This window comes from Leptonychotes weddellii, chromosome 5 (assembly GCF_054177405.1).
Source record: "Leptonychotes weddellii isolate Sample4059 chromosome 5, ASM5417740v2, whole genome shotgun sequence".
NCBI classification, from domain to species: Eukaryota; Metazoa; Chordata; class Mammalia; order Carnivora; family Phocidae; genus Leptonychotes; species Leptonychotes weddellii.
The window spans coordinates 151,723,792-151,748,168 of NC_138373.1; the positions used below are offsets into that span (position 1 = coordinate 151,723,792).

General features: G+C 52.1%; 3 protein-coding genes across 4 annotated transcripts; all 3 read left to right on the top strand.

Moving 5' to 3' along the window:
• Positions 1-3,511: 3,511 nt before the first annotated feature.
• MIURF (mitochondrial elongation factor 1 upstream open reading frame) lies at positions 3,512-3,724 on the top strand. Its single transcript, XM_081822518.1, has one exon. It carries the CDS (start codon positions 3,512-3,514, stop codon positions 3,722-3,724), a length of 213 nt encoding a protein of 70 aa, XP_081678644.1.
• Positions 3,725-9,261: 5,537 nt separating this feature from the next.
• On the top strand, positions 9,262-16,042 carry MIEF1 (mitochondrial elongation factor 1). Its single transcript, XM_031024392.2, has 4 exons — positions 9,262-9,405; positions 10,311-10,488; positions 10,697-10,959; positions 11,511-16,042. The coding sequence occupies exons 1-4, from the start codon at positions 9,262-9,264 to the stop codon at positions 12,315-12,317; spliced, it is 1,392 nt and encodes a 463-aa protein (XP_030880252.1). The 3' UTR covers positions 12,318-16,042.
• Positions 16,043-18,330: 2,288 nt separating this feature from the next.
• On the top strand, positions 18,331-20,453 carry ATF4 (activating transcription factor 4). Of its 2 annotated transcripts, none has more exons than XM_081822516.1 (3): positions 18,331-18,532; positions 19,136-19,453; positions 19,540-20,453. In XM_081822516.1, exons 2-3 carry the CDS (start codon positions 19,228-19,230, stop codon positions 20,367-20,369), a joined length of 1,056 nt encoding a protein of 351 aa, XP_081678642.1. In that variant the 5' UTR covers positions 18,331-18,532; positions 19,136-19,227; the 3' UTR covers positions 20,370-20,453. The 2 variants fall into 2 exon arrangements, with proteins under 2 accessions (XP_081678642.1, XP_081678643.1); XM_081822517.1 differs by lacking the exon at positions 18,331-18,532 and adding an exon at positions 18,606-18,840.
• The last annotated feature ends 3,924 nt before the right edge of the window (positions 20,454-24,377 follow it).

Consider the following 24,377-nt stretch of genomic DNA (forward strand, 5'->3'; position numbering starts at 1 on the left):
AATTTGGAACACTTGGAATATGCTCCTAACTAAGCTGGTGGAGGGAGGCAGCAGGGCAGTTGCTCAGGTGGAACCCCAAAGCCACGGTGACCCTTCTCTCTCACACCCCACACAAGCAGTGGCTTTCCCTCCAAAGACTTCCAGGATCTGACCACTCCTTCCCTCCGCTGCCGTCTCCCTGGTTTGAGCCCCTATCCTGTCCCCCCCAGGGTTCTGCCACAGCTTTCTGACCAGTCTCCCTGCTTTAGCCCTTGGTGCATTCAGTCCTCCTCCAGCCAGACTGATCCTCTGGCAATGCAACTCGGGGACCCTTTGCACGAAGATGGAGCTGAAAGTGAAGACAGCTCCTGGTTCTCCTAAAGTGGAAGCCATAGCAAAGGCTTTGAAGGTCAAGAAGGCAGCACTGAATGGTGTCCACGGCCACAAGAAAAAGGGAAGATCCACATGTCACCCACGCCATGTAGGACAGCCACCCCCTCCGCCCCACCACACTCCCCTCACCCCATCCTGTCACCCAGCGGCGGTCCTCCTAGCTGGTCTCACCTCCTGTGTCAGCCCTGGCTAGAAGACAGGGCCCCATCATTCCTTGCCCCGCAATACCTGAGGCAGTGCCTGGCCCATTAGAGACCCCTGATAAGGATTTGCTGCAGGAATCAATAAAGTGGCTGGGCAATTGCTCCCTAAGTGCCCACCTGCTCCTCTACATACTTTTTAATTCTCAGAGTCCCCGGCTGAGGTTAGGGAACTTGGCGGAGGGCAGTCCTTAAGCGGTGGAGCTGGAACTGGGAGCCCCCCGGCGCCGGACTCCAAACCTTGCTTGCCTGGCCTCCCTGGGCACCATGGAGATGCGGTGGGGAGGGGACTTAAGGATTCCGTAAGACATGGGTTCTGCCCTCGAATCTAGTGAGAGATAGAAAAGCAAATGGATAAATTAAGTAACAGTGCCCCAAATAACTGGTGCCAATAAATACATTTTGTCATCGAAAGGCTTAGGAGCCCCAATGGCAGTGTGCAGACATTTCTGCGCGGCCCTAAGGAGGCGCCCTTGTCGGACACCTGATGACTTCCGGACGGTATATTTGAGGTGGACCTTCAAGGGCAGGAGTCTGTCAGGAGCCAAAGGGCCTGGGGAGCAGGAAGAGCACGGAGGGATGAAAAAAGAAAGCGAGCTGAGAAAGCGATCTGGATTTGGGGGAGCTGTGAAAGCCAAGACGGAGGATATTATTAGTGTCAGAATCCCCCAGGTAGCCCCACGGCCCCAGCCCGAGCTCGGCAGTCGGTGCTGGGGTCTCGCCTGACCCCCCGACAGACCACGAGGCCGGCAGAAGGTGGAGGCCTACCCCACACAGCGGGCTCGCGGGACTGAGCGGCCAACCCGGGTCCTTCGACCCTCCGTCCACTCCCGCCCACCGCACCGCGGCTCTCCGGTTGAGCAGGGCCCGAACGGCCTCCGCAGGCCGGTCCTTGGTGACGTCACGCACGGAGGCGGGACGGACTCCGCCTGAGGGGGCGCGGCCCGATGAAACTCCAGGCCCCGCCCCGAGAGAGGTCGCCGCAGGGAAGAACGGAAGTCCTCCCGCCTCCGCCCGCCCCCACGCTCCCTTCAGTCCCTCCCCTCAACTCCGTGCGCAAGGTCGTGTCCCGGAAGTGAAGGGGCCATGTTGGTGGGTGACCCCGGGAGAGGTACCGGGCGAGAGGCGAATCCCGAGGAGTGGTAGCGCGCGCAGTCCGCGGGTGAGTGAGGGGAGGAGCGGGGCCAGGGGCCCGGGGCTCGCCGAGCCTCCGCTCAGGGCCGCGGCCGGCGCCCCCCAACCTGGCCACCGGGGGTCTCGCCCCAGACCGCTCTGGTTTTCCCCCGGAATGCCGCTCTGTGGCCCCGCCCCAGCCTCCGGAGGCTTCCCGGGGCCCCCGATCCGGCCTCACCTAGCCCGGGGTCTCCCCATCCCGCCTCGGCCTCGTCCCGCAGAGTCGAGGCAGGAACTGGGAACCGACCAGGGCTCAGTCGCTCAATTGCCGAGCGACCTTGTAGTAACAGCCTTCGCGTGACAGTCGCCTCAAACCTCGTAAAGCACTTTTCCTGTTGATTTCTGGATTCATCTCTCCCCACTCCGGGGGGCCCTTGGGGCCGAGAGGAGCCCCTCTATAGTTGAGGGAAAAAGGACAGGGACGGTGGCTTGCTCAGGCTCGCGCAGGAAGTTAGGCCAGACGCTGATGGCTAACTGACTTTGGGCCCAAAGTTCAGATCTTTTTACCAAAGACCTCCCCCATTCAGTCTCATTTTTTTATATCTGAAATAGAGGTGATCATTGCTTCCACATAGGGACGTTGTTTCTTTCCTCCAGCTTATTTTGGGGGGCCCTTATATGTGCTGGGAAAGTTTGTAGAGCACCCATGCTCTACATGGTAAGGCCCGAGCAAATGGTAACTATCCCTAGAGAGGCAGGCAGAGTTGGGGTCAGGAATGCAGCTCTCCTCCTTTCCAGCTGTGTGCCCGTGGGCAAGTTACTTCCCTCTGGGAGCTTCAATTTCCTCCACTTAAAATGGGGATAATGACACTGGGTTTGTTGATAGAGTGAGATGGGACATTCTGTGGGATGTGCTTGGAACTTGAATGGTATATAGTATACACTCAGTCAGTGTTCATTGTCATTGTTTGGACCCCTGACCACCTCATGGGTTCCTTAATTTAAATGTAGTAATGGATGACAAAGCGTTTTATAAAAGACACTCTGTACCTGTGTAAAGGTTCATTGTTACTGAAAGGAGATGGTGGCAGTTTATGTATAACTAAATCTAGTATTTATTGAGTACTTACAAACCAGGCTAGGCCCCACTAGAAATAGCTAACCCTGATCGAGTGCTTAGTATGTACCAAGTACTATTCTAAACACATTTATATACATTAACTTATTTAATTTTCATGCCAACCATGTGGGCAGAATACAGTCTTAATCCTCATTTTATAGATGGAGAACTGAGGTAAGCACAGAGGTTAAGAAACTTGCTCAAGGTAATCATCATGCGTGGTGGTGCCAGGATTCAAGTATGGCTGAGAGTCCTTGCCTTCAACCACTCTAGACCACCCCTTGTGGTGAAGTTCTATTACAGATGCTTTACATGGGTTATCTCACGCAGTTCTCAAAATAACCATAAGCGGTAGGTAGGTACTCTAACATAATATCATCTCCATTTTACAACTGAGGAAGCTGGTGCTCAGAAGGGTTAAGTACTTTGCCCAAAGTCATATGGCTGGTAAATGCAGAGCCAAGATTGAAACCCTGGCCCGTCAACATAACCTGTATTTTCCCAGAAGAGGGGATTGAGAGGCTGGGGTCTACTCCTAGACCTGCCGCTAAGTCATAGTGTGACCTTGGTGGGTCTCTGAGACCCAGATTAAGAACTCCTGAATTTTAGATAGTCTCTATGGCCCCTTCCATCATGAATTCTGATTCTAGGCTTCTGTTTTTTCCCTTCTGCTTATAGCTTGACGCCCAGCCCCTGCCTGTCCCCCATGGCCCCATGGAGCCGAGAGGCGGTGCTCAGTCTCTACCGGGCCCTGCTGCGCCAGGGTCGAGAGCTTCGCTACACTGACCGAGACTTCTACCTTGCCTCCATACGCCGTGAGTTCCGGAAAAATCAGAAGCTAGAGGATCCTGAGGCCCGGGAGAGGCAGCTGGAAAAGGGCCTGGTCTTCCTCCACAGCAAATTGGGGGGCATTATTTAGGATCCCCTCCTTTCCCTTCTCATCCTAATTCCAAGGGAAAGAGAACAAAGGTGTCTTCCGTAGACACTCCTGCTCTTTCCCATTCCTACCTCACAGATGCAGTAAGAAACCTAAGGTAGGTAGACAATCCTATAGGTTTCTTTTTTTTTTTGGATGTAGGGGACCAGGAGAGGGGAACCATAGTCACTAGAAATCAATGGAGGAAATACAGACGTTAACAGAAGTAGGTTTCCTTATTGAGAAAAAATAGGCCCTGAGTTTCAAGCCCCACCAGAACAGAATTATTATCACCATCTTATTTCATGGAACATTTTACATACGAAAATGTTAGAAAAGATAATGGTTAAAACTATTAGAGCTCAGTTCTAGGCTGGCTCATTCTCCAGTGGATTCAGTTACCTTGTGGGTCAGATCATATTCTCCAGACATAACTAGATTCTGTTACAGCACAGTCTATAAAGCAAGCATAGTGTGTAGACTGCAAAGGACCGTGTCTGGGTTCAAATCCCAGCACTGCTGCTAATAGCTGTGGGACTTAGGGTAAATCACTAGACTTTTCCAGGCCTCCATTTCCTCATTTGTAAAGTGGAGAGAATGGTACCTTCTTTGTCCAGTTATTTTGAAAATTAAATGAGACCGTGCACACACAGCATTTGGAATGGTGCTTAGTAGGTGGTATGTTAGCTCTGTTTACTCCTGATAGCAGTGTTCTCAAGAAGTCCCGCTCTAACCTAATGAGTATATCTATTTCAGCAACTTTTCCAGAGGGCCTTCTATGGCCCTGGCATTCTGGCAGGCCTTGGGATAAAGGTGAATGATATGGTCCATCAGGGGAGTCAGTCTAATGTGGAGATCAACAGGAAGTAATCCCAGTGAAAGCAGCTCCGTACTAGAGGGCCATATAAAGACCCTTGGAGATGGGGATGAGGACAGGATTCTGCCTGAAGTTGGGTGGTGGTAGGAGAATCATGGGTGGCTGTAGAAAAGGGGATGTTTGAGGACTGCCTCAAGTGAGAAAAGCTTGCCAGGCAGATGGGCAAGAATAAGCAAATATGGTGGTGGAAACTGTGTTTGGTAGTCTGCTGTGGCTAGAATGGCAGACCTTTCCAGCAAGGGCCGGAGTTGAGGCTGTGCCAAGTTGGCAAGGACACTGACTCCCCTACTGAAGCGATGGTGACATCTGAGAGGAGGGGGACAGGCACAGAGGAGGGATTGTAGCAGTGGCAGCATGGAGAAGTTGGTGAGAGATCTTAGGGGCAGCAGATCTGGCCAGACAACACGGAGCGATGGAGGGCGTAGGGTGGCTGCCCGTCAATACAGTGTGCGCCGCAGTGGGGCTTGGTGACCAGTTGGCTGAGGCTGGAGGAGGAGAAAGGAAAATGAAGACTAACTGAGGTGTAAGGCTTGCCAGCTGGGTGAGGATGCTATTTTTGATCGAGAGGGAAAGTGGGTGGGGGGAGCAGGGAGCCTTGTGTAATGGCTTTTGGTTCGCCTCAGCCACTTAGGTTGACTGGCAGACTGGCCTTCAGCGGTGGGGGCCCAAGGGAGGGCTGATGCCCATGGGAGCCTGCCTGCACAGGGAAGGGTAGTGGATCTAGAAGGGAACTAGTGAGTTACTGAGTCTTTGCGTTCTTAATCTAGTGTGACTGTGAATTGGGTCATAAACCGCCATCACCATCTCCTCAAAAAACCAAAAATAACCCCATAGGGTTAATAGCTCATTTGTGCAATGAACATGTACTAAGTGTCAAACACTGCTGGCCCTGGGGACATGGCAGTGAGTGTGCCGGAATGCCTCCAAGAAGTGTACGGTCTCCTGGTTAACAGAGAGGAGATGTGAGCAGGTGGGGTTGCAAGCCAATGGGGACTCCTTAAACTACTTCTCCCCAGCAGCAGGAGCTCCAGGTTCCAATCTTGGAGCTTACTGACCCCATAACCTTGGGCCATTACTTCCCCTCTGCCTCCGTTTCGTCATCTGTAAGTTGGAGAGAACACTACGACTGACCTCATGGTGATGGTGGTGGTGGTGTGAGGAGATGTGTCAGATGCCCAGCACGTGGTACCCACTCGGTGCACGTTTGCTGGCCTCACATGTACTCAAGCCAGACAAGTTTAAGTCCTAGGACTTTCTCAAGTAAAATAAGTTGGAATTTTCATAGTTCTGTGCTGTCATCCTGGGAAGCTATTGGACCACCATGACTCATCATCCCTACTACATCCGGGTAATGAGTATTTCTATTCCCATTTTTGTATCTGGGTAGACAGGTTAAAAATTTGCCTAAAAAGTTGGTGGTGCTGAGACTCTCCATCCCCAGCCCTGCCTGCCATGTTGGTGTTCCTTCTCCTTCTCCTCCTACTTTGTCATCTTTTTTAAAAAATATTTTAACCGGGGCGCCTGGGTGGCTCAGTCGTTAAGCATCTGCCTTCGGCTCAGGTCATGATCCCAGGGTCCTGGGTTCGAGCCCCACATCGGGCTCCCTGCTCCGCGGGAGGGGAAGCCTGCTTCTCCCTCTCCCACTCCCCCTGCTTGTGTTCCCTCTCTTGCTGTGTCTCTCTCTGTCAAATAAATAAATAAATATTAAAAAAAAAAATTTTTTTAACCATTTTTTAGTGTGCAGTTCAGTAGTGTTAGGACTATTCATATTGTTGTGTCACAGAGCTCCAGAACTTTTTCATCTTGCAAGACTGAAACTCTGTACCCATTAAACAACAGTGCTTCTCCTTGCTTGCACTGAGGAGCCAGGCTCCCCCTCCTTGCAGGGTGGATTTCTGTCTCCTAATAGGCAAGCTAGTGCAGCAGAACCTGAGTGGACAATGTGCAGTGGTTAAGCAGTTTCAACTGGAACAAATTAGTTTTAGAACAAGAACTTTTAGGGGCACCTGGGTGGCTCAGTCGGTTAAGCATCTGCCTTGGGCTCAGGTCATGATCCCAGGGTCCTGGAATCGAGTTCTGCATCAGGCTCCTTGCTCAGTGGGGAGCCTGCTTCTCCCTCTCCTTGCCACCCCCCCTGCTTGTGCTCTCACTCTCTCTCTCTCTCTGACAAATAAATAAGTAAAGTCTTAAAAAAAAAAAAAAAAAGAACAAGAACTTTTATCTCCTTGTTGGAGCTCGTGGAAGGACTCTCCTCTCCCAGGTCACCAAGTCTTGACATCATCTGGTCCTTGGATGGGGGAGCACATTGCTCTAGAGGAGGAAAGGCCTTCTCTCAAGCCTATCCAACTTAATCGTTTTGGTCTCAAGCCAGAATAGCATCAATGTGCGTTTTAGAGGTCATTCTTAACTCCATCTCAGAAGGAAAAATGTAACTCAGGATAGTCTGGATTGCTGACTGCCTTCTGGAAGTTGACCTTTTGTCCTATTGATGGAAATCATAAAAGACCTAATGATAGCCAGTATTCGTGGAGTACTTTTACAGTTTATAAGGTGTTCACATATAGTATTTTTGTAGATGTTCTTTCCTCGCTACAACTTTATGATTCAGGCCATGCAGGCATAATTATCCCCTTTTCATAGCTGAGAGGTGAAGTAACTTGTGGAAGTCACCCGGCTAATAAGTCAGGGCTCAAAGACAAATACTCATCCTCTGGATTTCCGGCTCAAAAAGTCAGGCTCTTTTCTATTATGCCACGTCACTGCCTTGTTCTTACCAGTCATCACATGGGCCCAGGGAGGCTTCTTCTGGTTTTTGCTTGGGGGGAGGATATCTCCTGGTCCTGCTGCATCACATGCAGGAAGTGCCTGTATCCAGGGGTTCTCTTATATCAGTAAAGGTTCTTTGGTTGTTTTTAAAAAATAAAACAGTGGTCATTGTTAGGTGTGGGGAGCTGTGTAAAGTTCTCCTTTGTCCTGATTGGATTACTCTGCCTTGGCTGAGTTTGATCTTTCTCTGTGGCCACTGGAGGGAGGGGAGTAGCGTTCTCGCCTGACCTCCTCACCTGTAACATAGTTGAACTCTTCTCCCTGGCCTTGCTTGCTCTTTGCATATTATGAAGTGGGAACTTATTTCAGTTGGCCAAGTAGTCTCCCATTATGTCCCTAAACCTAAAGCTTCTGCTGACTATAAGAGCCACCAAGGTTGTGAACTCTAGTTAGGGATAAATATTTTTGGACTCGACAGTGAGTCTTCCTTAATAACTCAATTGTTGGAATAAATAGAGTCAGAAATCTCTTTCTTTCTTGGGGAGGGGAAGGATAGAGGCAAGGGGATGTGAAGCCAGCAATATCCAGTTGCAGTGGTATTAGAAAGGAGGTTACTTACACTGGAAAACGCACCCAGGAATCCTGTCTCTCCTCCCATTCTGGGTGTGTTGGGACCCTGGCTGGCATACAGCTGGTTTTCCCTGTGTAACTCCTGGTGAACTGGACACGGGAGGCAGGGGAGAGTAGCAGTGGTGGGAGCAGTACTCAGATCTGAACCACTTTGCCATCCTTTATCTGTGTGGGGCCCAGGGTTCTACCTTGCTGGGAATGGGGCTTATTTGGGGAACTTCAGTCGGGATGACTCCATTGTTGTTGGGGAGTACATGTGCACTCCCCTTGCTTGAGCGCTGGACGAGAGGCCAGCCTCTTTGGTATGGAGCCCATGAACTCCCTTTTAGGTGACCACATTTTTAGTTCATTTTCCAAGTGCATTTGGGCAGATGGAGTTTTTTTGTTTTTTCCCCCTGGTTAAGAGCCAAGATTACAGTGTCCTTGGCATTTATTCTCTGTTACGGGGCCAGCCTCACCTGAGCTTCTTGTAGCCCCCCTGAACACTTTCCCCAAGAAGCAAAGCATCTGTCAAGTGGGAGTGTCCACAGACCTTTCTCATGTGTGGACCTGAGGTTATGTCTCCGTGTGCGGTGGTCTGGTCTGTGTTATCTTGTGGGGGTTGTTTTGTTTTGTCTTGTTTTTTGCAGAAAGTAGAATAGGAAAGTTTGCTGTGGGTAATTGTAATAAACATGATGTGGTAGGAAAAGCATCATACTGGGAGCTGGGAGTCCTGAGTTCTGGAGATGGCTCTGCCATTCCTTGTCGCTGGGACCTCTGGCAAGGGAGGGAGTCACCTCCCTATGTGTGAAGCGACAGCACAGGACTGGATGAGCATCTTCTATCCTAATCTAGTAGATGAGACCTTCTCACATCTCACCTTATAGGATGTAGTAGCCAAAGGATCAAAACACGATCTACATTATACTGACGGGGAGGGAGAGGGAGAGGGTTGAATTGCATGGGCGGGTACTTCACACTAATATAAGAAAGGATTGACAGTGAGCTGAGGCTTTCTAGTTCTATAATCTCAGTAGATTGGTGGAGAGGTTTTTTTCACAATTAGCGTGAGCCACTCTTCCCCCTCGCATGCAGATACGCCACGGAGCCTGGTGTCTCTGTCTTGACCCGAGAGCCTGCAGTGCTAGAGGCAGGAGGATTTGGGTCTCTGGCATTCACAGAACACCCTGTGCTTGCTGGGGGCTGGCCTCGCAGGGGAGAGGTGGGGGATGGCTCTCGAAGTCCCGGGTGGTGATGGCCGTGTTGTGCCTTTGTCCTCAGGTGAACGATGGCAGGCTCTGGTGAGCGCAAGGGCAAGAAGGATGACAATGGCATCGGCACGGCCATTGATTTTGTGCTCTCCAACGCCCGGCTGGTGCTGGGGGTGGGCGGGGCGGCCGTGCTGGGCATTGCCACACTGGCGGTTAAGCGGGTAAGTGCGTGCGGCCGGGGCGGGGGCCGGGGCAGGGCTGGGAGAGGGGCTGAGGCTGCCCCTGCACAGTGCAGCTGACCTGGAGCGGGACTCTGATACTGATGGGCTGCTCGTCTGGCATTTTAAGATGAGCCTTGAGGAGAATTCACTAAGTCCACTTCTAGGACTCTGCCCTAAAGAAATCGCTGGAGATACAAATAGATTGCAAATAACCAAAACATCCTTCCTTAATTACCTTATTTAAAATAGCAACCCTCCACCACATATACACTTCCTACTTCCGTTTCCTACTGTATTTATCTTAACATTTATCTCTGTCTGCATACTTCACATTTGACTTGTTAATTATGTATTACCTGTATCCCTCTCCTGGCCTGGAAACTCCGTGAGGGCAGGGTTGGGTCTCTTTGGTTTCCTGCTTTATTCTGTGCGCCTAGAACGATGGCTGGCACACAGTATCCACTCAGTGTCTGTGAAGTAAGTGAATCCGTGTTTAACGTTACGGTACATTCATAAGGTGCAGTGTTGTATAGTCAGAAAAGGTGCTGTAATGTTGAACACTGGTTCATTTTTAGTCGCATGGGGAAATGATAAAAGTGATCAGTGAAAAAATCCAGTTCCAAAAGTATATATAGAGTCAGATCCTAATTATATAAAATATATTTCCAGAAAGAACTAGACCAGTATATTAAGTGGTCTCTGTGTTGTGACATTATGGGGTAGATTGGTTTCTTATTTGTATCATTCAGTATTTCCTAAGATTTTCCGTGTGAAGCAAAGTATTCCATAATCTAGAATAAAACGAAGTTACTGAAAAATAGTAGTTGAACTCCTCTGAGGGCAGAGCTGCTGGGAAGAAGGGCAACGGGCAGGAAGCTACCTATGCCGGTCCTCTGCTGTTTCAGATGTACGATCGGGCCATCAGCGCCCCTACCAGCCCCACCCGCCTGAGCCATTCAGGGAAAAGGAGCTGGGAAGAACCGAACTGGATGGGCTCCCCCCGGTTGCTGAATAAGGACATGAAGACAGGCCTGAGCCGGTCCCTGCAGACCCTTCCCACAGACTCCTCAGCCTTTGACACGGGTGAGGAAAAGGCTGTCACCCCTCTGGGACTCCTTTCTGGGCTCTCAGTACTACATCTGCCTTCAGCAAATGTTTCTTGAGCACGTGTATGCCAGGCACTGTGCAAGCACTTGTCTTGTGTGCCAGGCCCTTCTTTCTGGGGCCGAGGCAGCTATGGACTAAGCAAGCATGGGAAGAGCTCACGTGCCTCTCTCTCTTGCCTTGGCAGATACATTCTGCCCGCCCCGGCCCAAGCCATTGGCCAGGAAGGGCCAGGTAGACTTGAAGAAGTCACGACTCCGCATGTCCCTGCAGGAGAAACTTCTCACTTATTACCGGAACCGGGCAGCCATCCCTGCTGGCGAGCAGGCTCGGGCCAAGCAAGCTGCTGTGGACATATGTGCCGAGCTCCGGAGCTTTCTGCGGGCCAAGTTGCCTGACATGCCACTTCGGGACATGTACCTGAGTGGCAGCCTCTATGATGACCTACAGGTAACAAGGCGGTTCCCACGAAGGGTAGGGTTGGGTGCTGACTGGAATGCTTCTCAAGAGTGTTGTTGGTACCAAAGATCAGCGTCCCAGGCTTGCCAGAAAGACCAAGGGCTTCCTGCTTCTGGATTCTGCCCACTGGGGTAGCACTTGTTGGGTCTTCTTAACCCTTTCTTGTTCTGACAGACATGTTTTTTTTTTTTTTTAAGATAATTTATTCATTTAACAGAGAGAGAGATTGAGCACAAGTAGGCAGAGCACAGGCAGAGGGAGAGGGAGAAGCAGGCTCCCCACTGAGCAGAGAGCCCTGTGCGGGGCTCAATCTCAGGACCCTGGGATCATGACCTGAGCCGAAGGCAGACGCTTAACCGACTAAGCCACTCAGGTGCCCCTGACAGACGTGGGTTTAAATCGTCACTCTATTTGAATTGGTAATGGTGACATGAATTCCTTTATTGTTGGGGGGAAAATGAGATGGTGGGACCTGTGTTTGGGAATGCTTGTCTCTTGAGCAGATTAAGTCCCTCAAAAGCTTTTTAATTCTGCCCCAACAGGTGGTGACAGCAGACCACATCCAACTCATCGTGCCCCTCGTGCTGGAGCAGAACCTGTGGTCGTGTATCCCTGGTGAGGACACCATCATGAACATCCCTGGCTTCTACCTGGTTCGTCGTGAGAATCCAGAGTATTTTCCTCGGGGTAGCAGTTACTGGGACCGCTGTGTAGTAGGGGGCTACCTCTCCCCAAAGACAGTGGCAGACACATTTGAGAAGGTGGTGGCTGGCTCCATCAATTGGCCAGCCATAGGGTCCCTCTTGGACTATGTGATCCGACCAGCACCACCCCCAGAAGCCCTGACTTTGGAAGTGCAGTATGAGTGTGACAAGCATCTTGTCATTGACTTTCTGCCATCAGTGACCCTTGGCGACACCGTCTTGGTAGCCAGACCACACCGGCTGGCGCAGTATGACAACCTATGGCGGCTGAGCCTGCGTCCCGCAGAGACGGCCCGCCTGCGGGCTTTGGACCAGGCCGACTCGGGCTGCCGATCTCTGTGCCTCAAGATCCTCAAGGCCGTATGCAAGTCCACTCCGGCTCTGGGCCACCTCACTGCCAGCCAGCTCACTAACGTCATCCTCCACTTGGCCCAGGAGGAGGCTGACTGGTCTCCAGATATGCTGGCAGACCGATTCTTACAGGCCCTGAGGGGACTCATCAGCTACTTGGAGGCCGGAGTCCTGCCCAGTGCCCTAAACCCCAAGGTGAACTTGTTTGCAGAGCTCACTCCTGAAGAAATAGATGAACTGGGATATACTCTCTACTGCTCGCTGTCTGAGCCGGAGGTGCTGCTGCACACGTAGGGCGGGTGAAGGCAGTCACACCCTGGCTGCTCCGTTAGCAACACGGGGCTGCGTAGTTGGTGCCTCACGGGGTTCCTAGGTGCCTCCTATCTTGCTGGTCATCGCCCCGATCACTTCATGCGCATCAGAATGCCATCTCCTTGTCTCCTGTTTTCTCACCCAGCCCTTTCTGTTTCTGTTACCAAACACTGTGCTCCTCCTACTCCTCCCCTCCCCCTTGCTCCAGGCTAATTTTTCTGGAATGAATTGAGAAGGTGGAGCGCTGGCCTGAGCTGGTGTTTTGCACTGTGGCCCAGGTTTTCTGTCCCTGTCTGTCCTGCCCTTTTGCCTGTTTCTTTTCAGTGTCTTCTCTGTCTTTTCCTCTTGTTCACACCTTCTGTTTTGCTCTTTACCCTGGAGCGTATCTGCCTAGTCAAGATGTTGCCTTTTCCTTGAATGTCACTGGAGAGTTACGATTGCACGTTTCCAAGCTGAGCTCTGCAGAGTGAGTGCTCAGACAGTATTTAGGGTTTCTGGGAGTAAAGCTGGTGGAAGAGCTGGCCTTTGACCCAGGTTCCTGGAGAAGAAGCCCATTTCCCCCACCTCCTGACCAGCTCCAATTCCTAAGTGCTGAGAAGGTCTCATGGGAACACTGTTATTGACCCACACAGGAGGGAGGCTCAACATAAACTGGATGAGATTGCTTGGAGATTGTGTTCTTTGGTGGCCACCAGAGACACTGCAGTGGGGGAGCCGGCGGTGGTGAAGAGGGCCTAGGGAAGGGTGTGTGTGCCCGATGGCTGAGCCTCACCCTTGGCTGGTCCAGATCAGCGCTGCTGTGTGAGCAGCTGGGGGAAGACGGGGAGGGAGGGGGCTGTTGTTCAGCCCCTTCCTTGCCTTATTGCCAGTTAGGACGAAGCCTTCAAGGACACAGTGTTTGTGGTAGAGGTTGAAGGGAGGTTGACAGGCAGCAAACACCAGCTGAAAAATCCAGTCACCGGTTGAGGCTTGGCGACCGTGTTTCTTCCCCATGAGGCCCTGCCTTTCCAGGACGTTGCCTGAGCGCGGGAACAGGCCCACAGCCAGCCTTTCATTCCCCAGCGTCTGCCATAGGAACATGAGGGGGCGTTTGCTGAACTCTCCAGGCCCTGCCAGAGGCCAGAGGGCAAGCAGACCTGCACTGACCTCTTTCCCGTCCTGTCTCACCCCGCACCTGGGGAGACTGGTGCTACCCAGGAAGAGCGCGCATGGATAAGACACATAGGAGAGGGATGCGGGGCTTCCTACGCTCCCTCTGGTTTCCTGCTGCTAAAACTGCACTGTGTGTTGCAACGACAAAGGTATCCTGGCGGCGGGGAGGAGGGTCTCACACACGTCGTCAGTGCAGCTGCTTGTTTTGTGCTTTCTTCCTGTTCGTGGCAAGAAGCCAATAATAATTCTGTTTCTGATCTGCCAGTATTTTGTTCTCCCATCAAGTTTTATTTTTTCTCTTCTTACTACCTCTCCATCAGTGAGATTCTGGTGAAGCTCCTGCAGCTGTCTCATTCCTTCCCAAAGACAGCAGCATGAAATGACTCTTTAAATAGCATTGAAACCTCAGCTGTGCTTTGAATTTAGGGTAGAGATTCCTGTACCCTTTTTGTCATGGATTAGGAGGTTGTGAACTAGGGTTCACCTTGGCTATATTTGGAAAATTTTCCTGCTTCTCTCATAGATCTGCAAAGGTTCCTTAAAGTGGTTCAGTTGCCATATGTATGAAGCCACTGAGAGAGAATGAAAAATATAAAGCCCAGAACCCCGAGAGAGATCCTCCATCCTGGCTGTTCATCAGAATCAGATTAGAGTTTAAAGAAATGCTCTGTGCCTGAGTGCTACCCTAGGTGACTGGCAGAGAGGGTACGGGGCAGGACCTGGCATCGAATGTTCCTGTGCACCTGTCTGGTATCCATTAGAGGGAAGGAAGAGGGGAGGTTGCAAAAGCATGGGTTAGGCTTCGTTGAGATAAAGGATTTGGTTTTCCTAATGTATTAGAGGACCTAGTTTTCCCAAGCTGGCATCTCTGACCAAATTCCATGTTAAAACATTGGAAGGAGAGCTGGAAAAAAGTGGTTTTAAAGACGAAGTCCCCAATTATCAAAGCCAGGTGTAATTGTGATTTGATTTTATGTCCTTTCTTAAAAGAGCATCTTTCTAAGGGCATCTCTGTCTCTTAACTATGTTTTTCACAAAACCAAAAACCGTAACTTTCCCATTTCACAAGCAAGAACCACCCGGAAGTCCTCAGAACTAGAAGCAGTGGGAGTTCTTGGCCCTCGTCCTGGTGGGTTTGCTGACTGAGGCTGGGCCAGCCTTGTAGAACATGGAAGATAGTCTAGTGCTTAGAGGTTCTTGGATGGAAGAGGGCAACGCTCTGCCCCAACCCCCACCCCCCACTCCGCCCCCCCCCCGTCCAATTTTTTTAATCTTTGGGGAAGGATGTTTTGCCTCTCCCTGCCATTCTGCCTTTCTACTCAGTAACTCCCACCTTTGCCTGAAGTTTTTCGCACCGTCTAGGTTAGCAAACCCTGAGTTAGCCTCATGCTTAAAAAATACACTCATTACCTTGAAAGCCTAATCAATTCCAAAGCGTATTTTGGTTTTTTCCCTGTTGGCCCGTCCTGAAAAATGAGTTCAGGATAACAGTATTTTATATGCTTGGTTGTGACTTTTTTTTTCCTCAAATAAATAATCAAAAACTAATGTCTGGAAAAACTGTTGAGGCCTACAGTCTTTCCTCCTTGGTCTCAGCCCCTGGTGGTCACCCTGTTCACACTCCAGATTAGCTGGTTTTGCTCCCTTGTACTCCACTCAAGTTGAGAACTCTCATTTTTTTTAAGATTTTATTTATTTGAAAGAGAGCACAAGCAAGGGGAAGAGCAGAAGCAGAGGGAGGGGGACAAGGAGATTCCCTGCTGAGCGGGGAGCCAGATGCGGGGCTCAATCCCAGGACCCTGAGATCATGACCAAAAGCTTTTTTTTTTTTTTTTTTTTTTAAGTAGGCTCCATGCCCAGCATGGAGCTCAATGCAGGGCTTGAACTCAGGACCCTGAGATCAAGAGCCGGACATTTAACCAACTGAGCCACCCAGGCACCCCTTGAGAACTCACATGTTTTGACAAGGAATCAGCTTCAGGATCACAAGGTCCTGGAGAGGCCCCAGGAGGAGTTCTGCAAGTAGGGAACCCCGCATGTGTCTTAGTCCTCTGCCATGGTACATCTTCCTTGATACTGTGACCCTGGCTGAAAACTGCTCACAGGGTTGGTTATCACTCTGCCCGTCCTGTTAAAGCTCAAGGCCAAAGAGAATGGTAAAGACACCTGGGACTAGAGCTGTCAGGCTGTGTCCCTTTTACACACCGCTGATTCTAAGTGGCCAAAACACCAGATGTGGGTTTTGAGGCTGTGTCCAGCGTGTTTACCTTTTCATTCGGATCACCTTGTAGTCTTTAAATTCTTGCTCCCTGAGGCCCAGGACACAACTTGCCTTCTAGTCACTTGCCTGCCCTTCAGTAGCAGTGGATGCATTCAGCTGGTAGATCTGGAATCCGTCACTGGAATCCCACCTTGGCTAGGTCCACATAGAAGCAGCTTAGCCCTGAGACCCAGAGAACTCTATCTTTTTTCTCCTTGAGGGAGGAAATAAAGCTGGGGAACATGAGGACCTTCCACAGCATGGAAAGAAAAAAATAAAAGTCTCCTTTCCAATAGCTTTGACTTCTGTGTGTGGTATGAAACGTTTTCCTACAGGAGTGATCCTCCTCCATTTTCAGCCAGAAGAACCTTTTAAGTGCTTGATCTGGGTCTTCATGATAGAATGGATGGGACAAGCTGCCACTGGAGTCATTCATCTGTGACCTCCTGCAGTGTCAAAACTGGGGCAATATTACTTTAATTCTCAACCTTCTGCATGGTCGTCCGTAAGGAGGCACTGGCAGGTCTCCTGATACAGCAAAAGGAGGATGTGCCCCATGGGTCCTTAGTTACACCTTGGAAGACTTGTGTAATGGCTCAGAGATACTTACTGCCTTTGTACTGAAAGACCAGACAACTTCGTTATATCTTGACATTTGTGATTCTCCAAGGCAGTAGAAAAACCATTCTTGTCCCAGTATGCAGTGTACTTTGCATGTACCAGTTGTTGCTGATTTCATTTCAGTCAAGAAGAGGACGCAGGTTGAGGAAGCAGGTTGTAAGGAAGATGTGGAGTGGGGAGTTCAGGATCAGAAGACCCTAATAATGGTAATAATAGGCAACCGTTTATTGAGCACTTACCAGCACTTTGCTCAGTGCTTTCCAAATATGATCTTCATTCTAAGGAGGAGGATACTCATCATTAGCCTCATTTTACAGACGAGGAAACTGGCTTAGCAAGGATAAACTGCTTAACCAAAACGTCTCAGCTACTAAATAGAAGAGCCAGGATTCTTGGGTTTGCCTCAAAAATTTGTCTTCCAAGGCCTGCCCCATACCGCCTCCACTGGCAACTGTGTGACTTTGGGCCACACACCCCGCCCCATCAGTTGTTTGGCCTAAAGAAATTGTTGGGCTAGCTAGAATGAATCAAAGCAATGAATGGTTTGTAGTTATCAAAGACAGTGTTTCCCCAATTTTCTGACTTCACCGCCCTCCTACAGATACTTGAATGGCCCACTGAAATGGGAGGCAGAAACAAGGTTTCTGCCCCTACAGGCCCTGACTGTGAAGGACACGGGAGGATGATGGAGACCTTTCTTGGCAGTCTTCACAGCTCCCCAGTAGAGAGCAAGTTGCAGGCCTTGAGCTGGACTGCTGCTTCCAAACACGATGCTCCGCGAGAAGCCTCAAGCTTCTCCCGCCACATCAGGGCCATTAGGCGGACGTGCTGGGAAGTGGTTAGGGTGGATACACCGGGCAGTTGCAGACTTGGGAGAGCGGCAGATACCAGTTTAACAAAATCTCGTCGGGGAACTGCATCTGCATAAACCAAAAGAAGTTGCCCTGTGATAGACTGAATACTCTTAATAAAACAGCAAACATTTTAGCAGGCTGCGTATGTAAAAATACCCTAAACTGGGCTAGAGATTATGTATCTTCCCGACTGGCCTTGAGAGTTCACGGTAAGGATGCAGAGTTGGCCCTTGATCGTAGGTCCGCGCGGAGCGTTTGAGATCCCGACTGAGATCCTCAGTCCCCCCTTTCAGCTATTTAAGGGCTTGCGTGACACGAAATGCCACTTCCTTTTGCCTAGTTTCGGCCTGAACTTGGTCGCTAATTCGGAGCTTGACGGAGGGCGACAGGAAGGGACCACAAGGGCCGGGGCCTGACGCGACCGTTTGGGACTACCCAGGTTAAAGCAGCCCGGAGAAGGAGCCAGGACAGTCACGGACGGCTACGGGTGTGCCGGACGGCTACGGGTGTGCCGAGCTGAGGAAGCCAGTGCAGACATTATTCACCTAGACGAGGCAGTACAGGACAGGGAACCGCACTGGCCGCTCCCCTCCTTCCCGCTCTGACCGGGCGTCCCTCACCGAACAGCCCGCCCATGTCGGGGTCTGAGCCAATAGAAAATCGAGATATATATGACTCACCATGACTAGCCAATCAGCTCGACGCTCGCTCTCCGCCAGCATCTCGCGCGATAACCAGGTGGCCTCGGACTTCACAATAAAAACCTTCCTTGGGCTGAAAGACTTCTCTCCCCGCCCACCAAGCTAACACCGGAAACGAGGTATGTCTGGAGAATCCCTCCGCGCCATCCGGCGGCGGAGGGAAGAGTGACACTTTGATCTTAGTAGCCTTGCAAAGTAGTGCACCTTTTTCCTTTCTTGAGGCCTTGAAAATAACTCCTATTCTCTTCACAGCTACGCCCTGGGCATGAAAGTCGTGGGTTGGACACGGTGGGGCATCGGATAGGAGAAAACCAGTGGGTGGGAGGCGCTGGTCACGTGACCGCGGCGGAAGGATGTGCAGTGTGATGCGTCCTCAGAGAGGCAAAGTCTATAAAGGACCCTCGGGCGGCGCTTCGCCGCCATTTTTCTTCCTCCCGCCTATAAATGTAGATTCTTCCCGCAAGTGCGCGCATTCCCTCCAATCCCCGCAGGGTCCGCGGCCGCCATGGCGTATTAGAGGCAGCAGTGCCTGCGGCAGCATTGGCCTTTGCAGCGGCGGCAGCAGCACCAGGCTCTGCAGCGGCACCCTCCAGCGGCTTAAGCCATGGCGTAAGTACCGGGCCGCCCCGGCCGTGCTCCCCTGAGTCGGCAAGGGCAGTCAGCTCGCTTGGGCGCGGCCTGCGGCCGGGCGGCGTCGCGGAAGGGGAAGCGGTTTTACGAGCGCCCGGGACGCGTGACCCCTGTTTGCGTGTCCTCTAGACGCCGACGCCTCTGGGTCGGGAGGCCGCGGCCCGGCGGGAGCGGGGGTAGAAGCCCTCGGCGGCCCTGGCCCCTGAACCCGGCGGCGTCCCGCCCGGCGCCCCGCGAAACGTGGCAGGGGCCAAGATGGCGGCGGGGCAAGGCGGCAGGAGCGCGGCGTGAGTCCCGGGCGGGCGTGGGCGGGGCGGGGCCGGGCGGCCCGGGCCGTATTTGGACATGAGCAGGGCGCGCCTTCTGGCGGCGGCGGCGGCGAGGGGAGGAGCGGCCCAGCCCCGAGGGCGTCCATCTTGAGCGGGCCGCGGGAAGGGGGACGCCATGGCTCTGGGGCCGCATGTGCCGGATCCTCTGCTCCCGAGTGGGGTTCTAGTTTGGCCATCCTCTCTCCGGGACGGAGAGATGAACTTCTCGGGTCGGCTGATGTCTGAGGGGACTTGGTTTCTGATTGCTTCTCAGGCTTCTCACGGCATCCAGCAGCAGCGTTGCTGTAACCGACAAAGACACCTTCGAATTAAGCACATTCCTCGATTCCAGTAAAGTACCGCGACATGGCCGAGATGAGTTTCCTGAGCAGCGAGGTGTTGGTGGGGGACTTGATGTCCCCCTTCGACCAGTCGGGTTTGGGGGCTGAGGAAAGCCTAGGTCTCTTAGACGACTACCTGGAGGTGGCCAAGCACTTCAAACCTCATGGGTTCTCCAGCGACAAGGCTAAGGCGGGCTCCTCCGAATGGCTGGCTGTGGATGGGTTGGTCAGTGCCTCAGACAACGGCAAGGGTGAGTGAGAGTCGTTTGCCCCTGGGGTCTGGTCTAGGGCTTTGCTGCGGCAGTGTGCGTCTGACCTCACTGGTTCTCTTTTGCAGAGGATGCCTTCTCCGGGACAGATTGGATGGTGGAGAAAATGGATCTGAAGGAGTTTGATTTTGATTCTCTGTTCAGTATAGATGACCTGGAAACCATGCCAGATGAGCTTTTGGCCACGTTGGATGACACGTGTGATCTCTTTGACCCCCTAGTCCAGGAGACTAATAAGGAGCCCCCCCAGACTGTGAACCCAATTGGCCATCTTCCAGAAAGTTTACAAAAAACAGACCAGATTGCCCCCTTTACCTTCCTCCAACCACTTCCCCTCTCCCCAGGGGCCCTGTCCTCCACTCCAGATCATTCCTTTAGTTTAGAGCTAGGCAGTGAAGTGGATATTTCTGAAGGAGATAGAAAGTCAGACTCCGCCACTTACAGTAACGTGATCCCTCAGTGCATCAAGGAGGAGGATGCCCCCTCAGATAATGATAGTGGCATCTGTATGAGTCCTGAGTCCTATCTGGGGTCCCCCCAGCATAGCCCCTCTACCTCCAGGGGCTCTCCAAATAGGAGCCTGCTGTCTCCAGGTTCCCTCTGTGGTTCTGCCCGCCCCAAACCCTATGACCCTCCTGGAGAGAAGACAGAAGCAAAAGTAAAGGTGGAGAAACTAGATAAGAAGCTGAAAAAAATGGAGCAGAACAAGACAGCAGCCACTCGGTACCGCCAGAAGAAGAGGGCTGAGCAGGAGGCCCTCACTGGCGAGTGTAAAGAGCTGGAAAAGCAGAATGAGGCTCTGAAAGAGAGGGCAGATTCTTTAGCCAAGGAGATCCAATATCTGAAAGATTTGATAGAAGAGGTCCGAAAGGCGAGGGAGAAGAAAAGGGTCCCCTAGTCGGGGTAGTCAGGAGTGTGTGTGCTTGTACATAGGCTTGCGCTAAAGCTGTGTGTTGTAATAAATTATTTTGTAGTGAAAGTACTTGAATTTCTGTGTGCCTGCTTTCTGGTCTCAATCCACCTTGGCCTGGCTGTTGCAAGGCGAGTGGGGTTGGTTCAGTCCTGTTGGGCCATAGGTCAGGACCACTGTTGATTCTGTTGGACTCCCAGGCTGGAGGGAGTTGGGCTTTGGGCCCCCATAGGTGGCTGGGTGGGGCTGGGGAGCTTTACCCTTGAGGGAGTTGGGTGATCAGGAGCCACAGGCCCCACCTGGGCACTAAGTGATTAAATTCCACTTTTTTTTTTTTACAGTTCTGTAGAGCGCTTCCCCAGAACTCTAGAGAAAAGTAGGTCTTTGGTTTTTGCTGGAATAATCGACGAGTTGGGGGTTCAAGACGTAGCTTGCAGAAGTTCCTGGCCAGAGCTGGGCTCAAAGGCTGGCAGATCTGCCCATAGGTGATGTCAGGACAGCACCAGGAAGCCTTGATGTTCATCTGAATGGCAATGCGGACCCCCCAAAGTGTGGCACCAGGCAGTGTTGTAAGCACTCTACTACGTGCATTCTCCCAGTTCCTGTGGTAACCCAGTGGGGCCTTTCCCCTGTGGGAAATAGGTGCAGGAGGAAGCATTGGGCTCTTGACCCATTTGCCTTTGGAAGAACTTGAGAACAAGGGCAGAGAGGGCCCATGTTTCCCTGACCTACTTCCCAATGCTGGGCATTGAGAGCCAGCCTGCTGTTGGAATACAACCAGCTGTGACCTGGATGGGAACATTTCCTCAGACACCAGAGGGAGTGGAGGCCCTGCCCTGAGGTGGTAGCATTCCTCACAAGGCCATGGGCCTCCATCTTAACTCAGCAGGGACCACCCATCTAGGTAGTAAAATTATCACAGACAAGATCTCTCACCTCTAAGCAGCTGAACTGTTAGCTAAGTATGTGGGGATTTACTGGTTGGAAAAACAGCATCTACTCAGCTACATGCACTGATGTTGTGGAAGTTTAAAAAATTTATTTTTTAATAATCACAAGGTGGGACTCAACTCTTAAGATCAAAGAGTCTGGGGCGCCTGGGTGGCTCAGTTGGTTAAGCGACTGCCTTCGGCTCAGGTCATGATCCTGGAGTCCAGGGTTCGAGTCCCGCATCAGGCTCCCTCCTTGGCGAGGAGCCTGCTTCTCCCTCTAACCCTCCCCCCTCTCATGTACTCACTCTCTCTCATTCTCGCTCTCTCAAATAAATAAATCTTAAAAAAAAAAAAGATCAAAGAGTCTAGCAGGTGTCCCCAAAATGCTTTTTTCATAAGGATCACTTCATCTTCCGCATTTTACAGATGAGGGAACTAAAGCTTGGAGCGGTTGTGTAACCTGCCCAGCTGCCCGGTGGATTCAAACCCAGGCAGTCTGACTTCAGAGTGCACTTAGTGTGGCTCTAGATTTCCTTACAGGCAGGATTAGAGGGGGACCCTGGATACTCATCAAAGCTGGGGGTTCAGAGAAAGCACGTGTGGGCGCTAATGTGTGTTACAGATCAGTACAAATGTGCAGGCTTAAGATCACATCAGTTCTCCACATGGCTCATGTGGGGCGAGGAGCTGGAGGAGAGTGGGGAGCCTAAGGCCACTGCCAAAGGCCCACACATGAGCACGACTGCCATCTGCAATCCCTGCTCTATTCCTCACTTCTGTGTTGTGACCTTAGAGTTTTTTATCCAAGATAGGAAATAAAAATCTACAACCACAAACACTGCTTCCTTCTGTCCACCCCCGACAGTGTCTTATGCTTTGCACAACGGGCAGCTGCCCAAGCCTGGGGCATGTGGGATGGGGGCAGGAGGAGGACATGGAGATTTGAGGCGAGAGAGACCGAGGCCCTGGAAGTGACCCAGCCACCTTGCCGCATCCAGTGCCAGTGAGACCCTCTGCCCTTGGAGCAGGCCCTCGGAGACAGTGGCCCACTTCTCCATTTGACAGATGGGAAACCTTTCCCTGGGGTGCCCTGAGGGGCAGTGCCGGCTGGAGGCCAAAGGCCAGGACACTGAGCTATGCCCCTTCCCAGGCCCCTGCGGCTAAGGACTCCCCAAACCCAAAAGGCAGGGATGGGATGGGTAGCAAGTTCCCTGCAGAGCTACGTGTAGGCTCAGACCACACTCAGCTTTTACCCCCTTCACTCTTCACTGTGCTCCAGCCACTATGACCTTCCTGCAGTTCTCTGCTAAGCTCATTCCTGCCTCAGGGCCTTTGCACTTGTTCCCTCTGCCTGCAAGATTTTTCCAGGGCTCCTTTCCCCTCTCATGTAGGCCTCATATGTCACCCCAAACACCTTCCAAGATGACTCTGCTAATGTCCCAGCCCCTCTGCTTTGCCGTTTTATTTTTTACATAACCTTATCTCTAGTTGAACCTATTTGCATACATGTTTATTTTCTATTTCCCATTCTCCAATGACAATGTAATTAAGCTCTTTGATGGCAGAGATCTTGCTGTCTTGTTCATTCCCATATTTCCAGGACCTACAACAGTGCCTGGCAAGTAATAATGATTACGACTAATAGTTTTTATTTAGAGTTCTGAGGCACGGCTCTGAGTGCTTTCCGGTTATTAGCTCATAATCTGCATTAGGAGTGGTTAAGGAGGATCTTACGATTGCACCTTTTTTAACGAGGCAAGCCTGCAGGTGGACGCTGGCCCAGGGCCAGCCGGTATAGACCATGACAGAGGCCTTGCTCAGCACGTGTGGTCTCAGTGTTTGAGAGCCCCCCACAGAGGGAGCGGGAATGAGACGAAGTCCAGCTCCACTGCTGTGGGGCCCTGCTGGGCCTTGGTCAGCCCTGGGGCTGGGCTCTCCCCCTGCTGCAGTGGGGGACAGGGTGCTCCTGGTTCAGCGCCAAGCCCTCTGCAGCCCACACCTAGAGGCTGGAGCCGCGCAGCTCTCCCCACTGCACGCCTGTTTTGACTCCTAGGATGAGGCTGCGGGTCCTGGAGATCAGAAACAGGCCTTGTTTCTCTACAACTATTCATGAGCACCCACCGCAGGCTAGACATCATTCTGGGTGCTGAGCATTCAGTGGTGAGGAAAACAGACAAAAATCTCCGCTCTTGTTCTGGCAAGGGAGGCCACCAATAAGGCATCTAACGTGCCATGGCGGTGGGCATGCTGAGCGCTGGGGCGGGGCTGGATTTGCCCATTCAGGATGGGTGTTCAGGGAGGCCCTCTCTGGGAGGTGAGGGAGTGAGTAAGCCCGCAGTGCCTGTGGCAGGGGCCGGCACACGTGGTCCAGGGCCTTGTCACCGTGATGGGACTTGAGAGTCTCCATGTGACTTGGGGAGTCTCCGGAGTAGGAGTGATACAGGGGTTGCTATTTGAAGAGGGCTCCTCAGACAGCCTGTGAATGGCGGGGGGCGGGGGGGGGCAGGGAAAGAGGACCAGGCTGGGGTCAGCACAGGTGAGCCAGGAGAGCTGGTCAGGGCCTGGATAGATCCTCAAGGTCAAGCAAGTCAGGCTCCGATGGCGGATGTGTGAGAGGGGACAGAATGGTGGCTGAGCAACTGGAAGGACGGAGTTTCCATTTCTTGAGATGGAGAAAATCAGGTGAGGAGCAGGGACTCTTCATTTCAACTCTTGGATGCTGGCCGAGGGTGTGTCCGGTCTTGGCAAATCTCTTCGGCAAGCAGGTGGGGACGGAGGGGGCAGCGGACTTTGAGGCCGGAGACCAGGAGAAGGTCCAGCTGGAGACACGAAGCCCCCGTAGGGGCACCTGAGTGCTGACACACCTGTGCCGGGGACCACGTGCTGAGGGGAAGGCAGCTCAGGGTCCAGTGGGAGGGCAGTAGGTAGACGCTCACACCAAGTAGAAAGTGACAGCTCCGGGAGTCAGGACTGTGAAGCTGGCTGACCCCAGTGGAAGGAGCAGGGAGGGACTCTTGGGTGGGAGGTCAGAGCAGGCTGCCTGGAGGAGAGGATGCCTGTTCTG

Bases quoted from the DNA above. Each gene is read 5' to 3' on its own strand.
- MIEF1 (XM_031024392.2), top strand. From the start codon at position 9,262: ATGGCAGGCTCTGGTGAGCGCAAGGGCAAGAAGGATGACAATGGCATC. The intron at 10,489-10,696 runs GTGAGGAAAAGG...TTGCCTTGGCAG, and splicing joins CTCCTCAGCCTTTGACACGG to ATACATTCTGCCCGCCCCGG. The intron at 10,960-11,510 runs GTAACAAGGCGG...CTGCCCCAACAG, and splicing joins GCCTCTATGATGACCTACAG to GTGGTGACAGCAGACCACAT.
- ATF4 (XM_081822516.1), top strand. From the start codon at position 19,228: ATGGCCGAGATGAGTTTCCTGAGCAGCGAGGTGTTGGTGGGGGACTTG. The intron at 19,454-19,539 runs GTGAGTGAGAGT...TCTCTTTTGCAG, and splicing joins TGCCTCAGACAACGGCAAGG to AGGATGCCTTCTCCGGGACA.
- MIURF (XM_081822518.1), top strand. From the start codon at position 3,512: ATGGCCCCATGGAGCCGAGAGGCGGTGCTCAGTCTCTACCGGGCCCTG.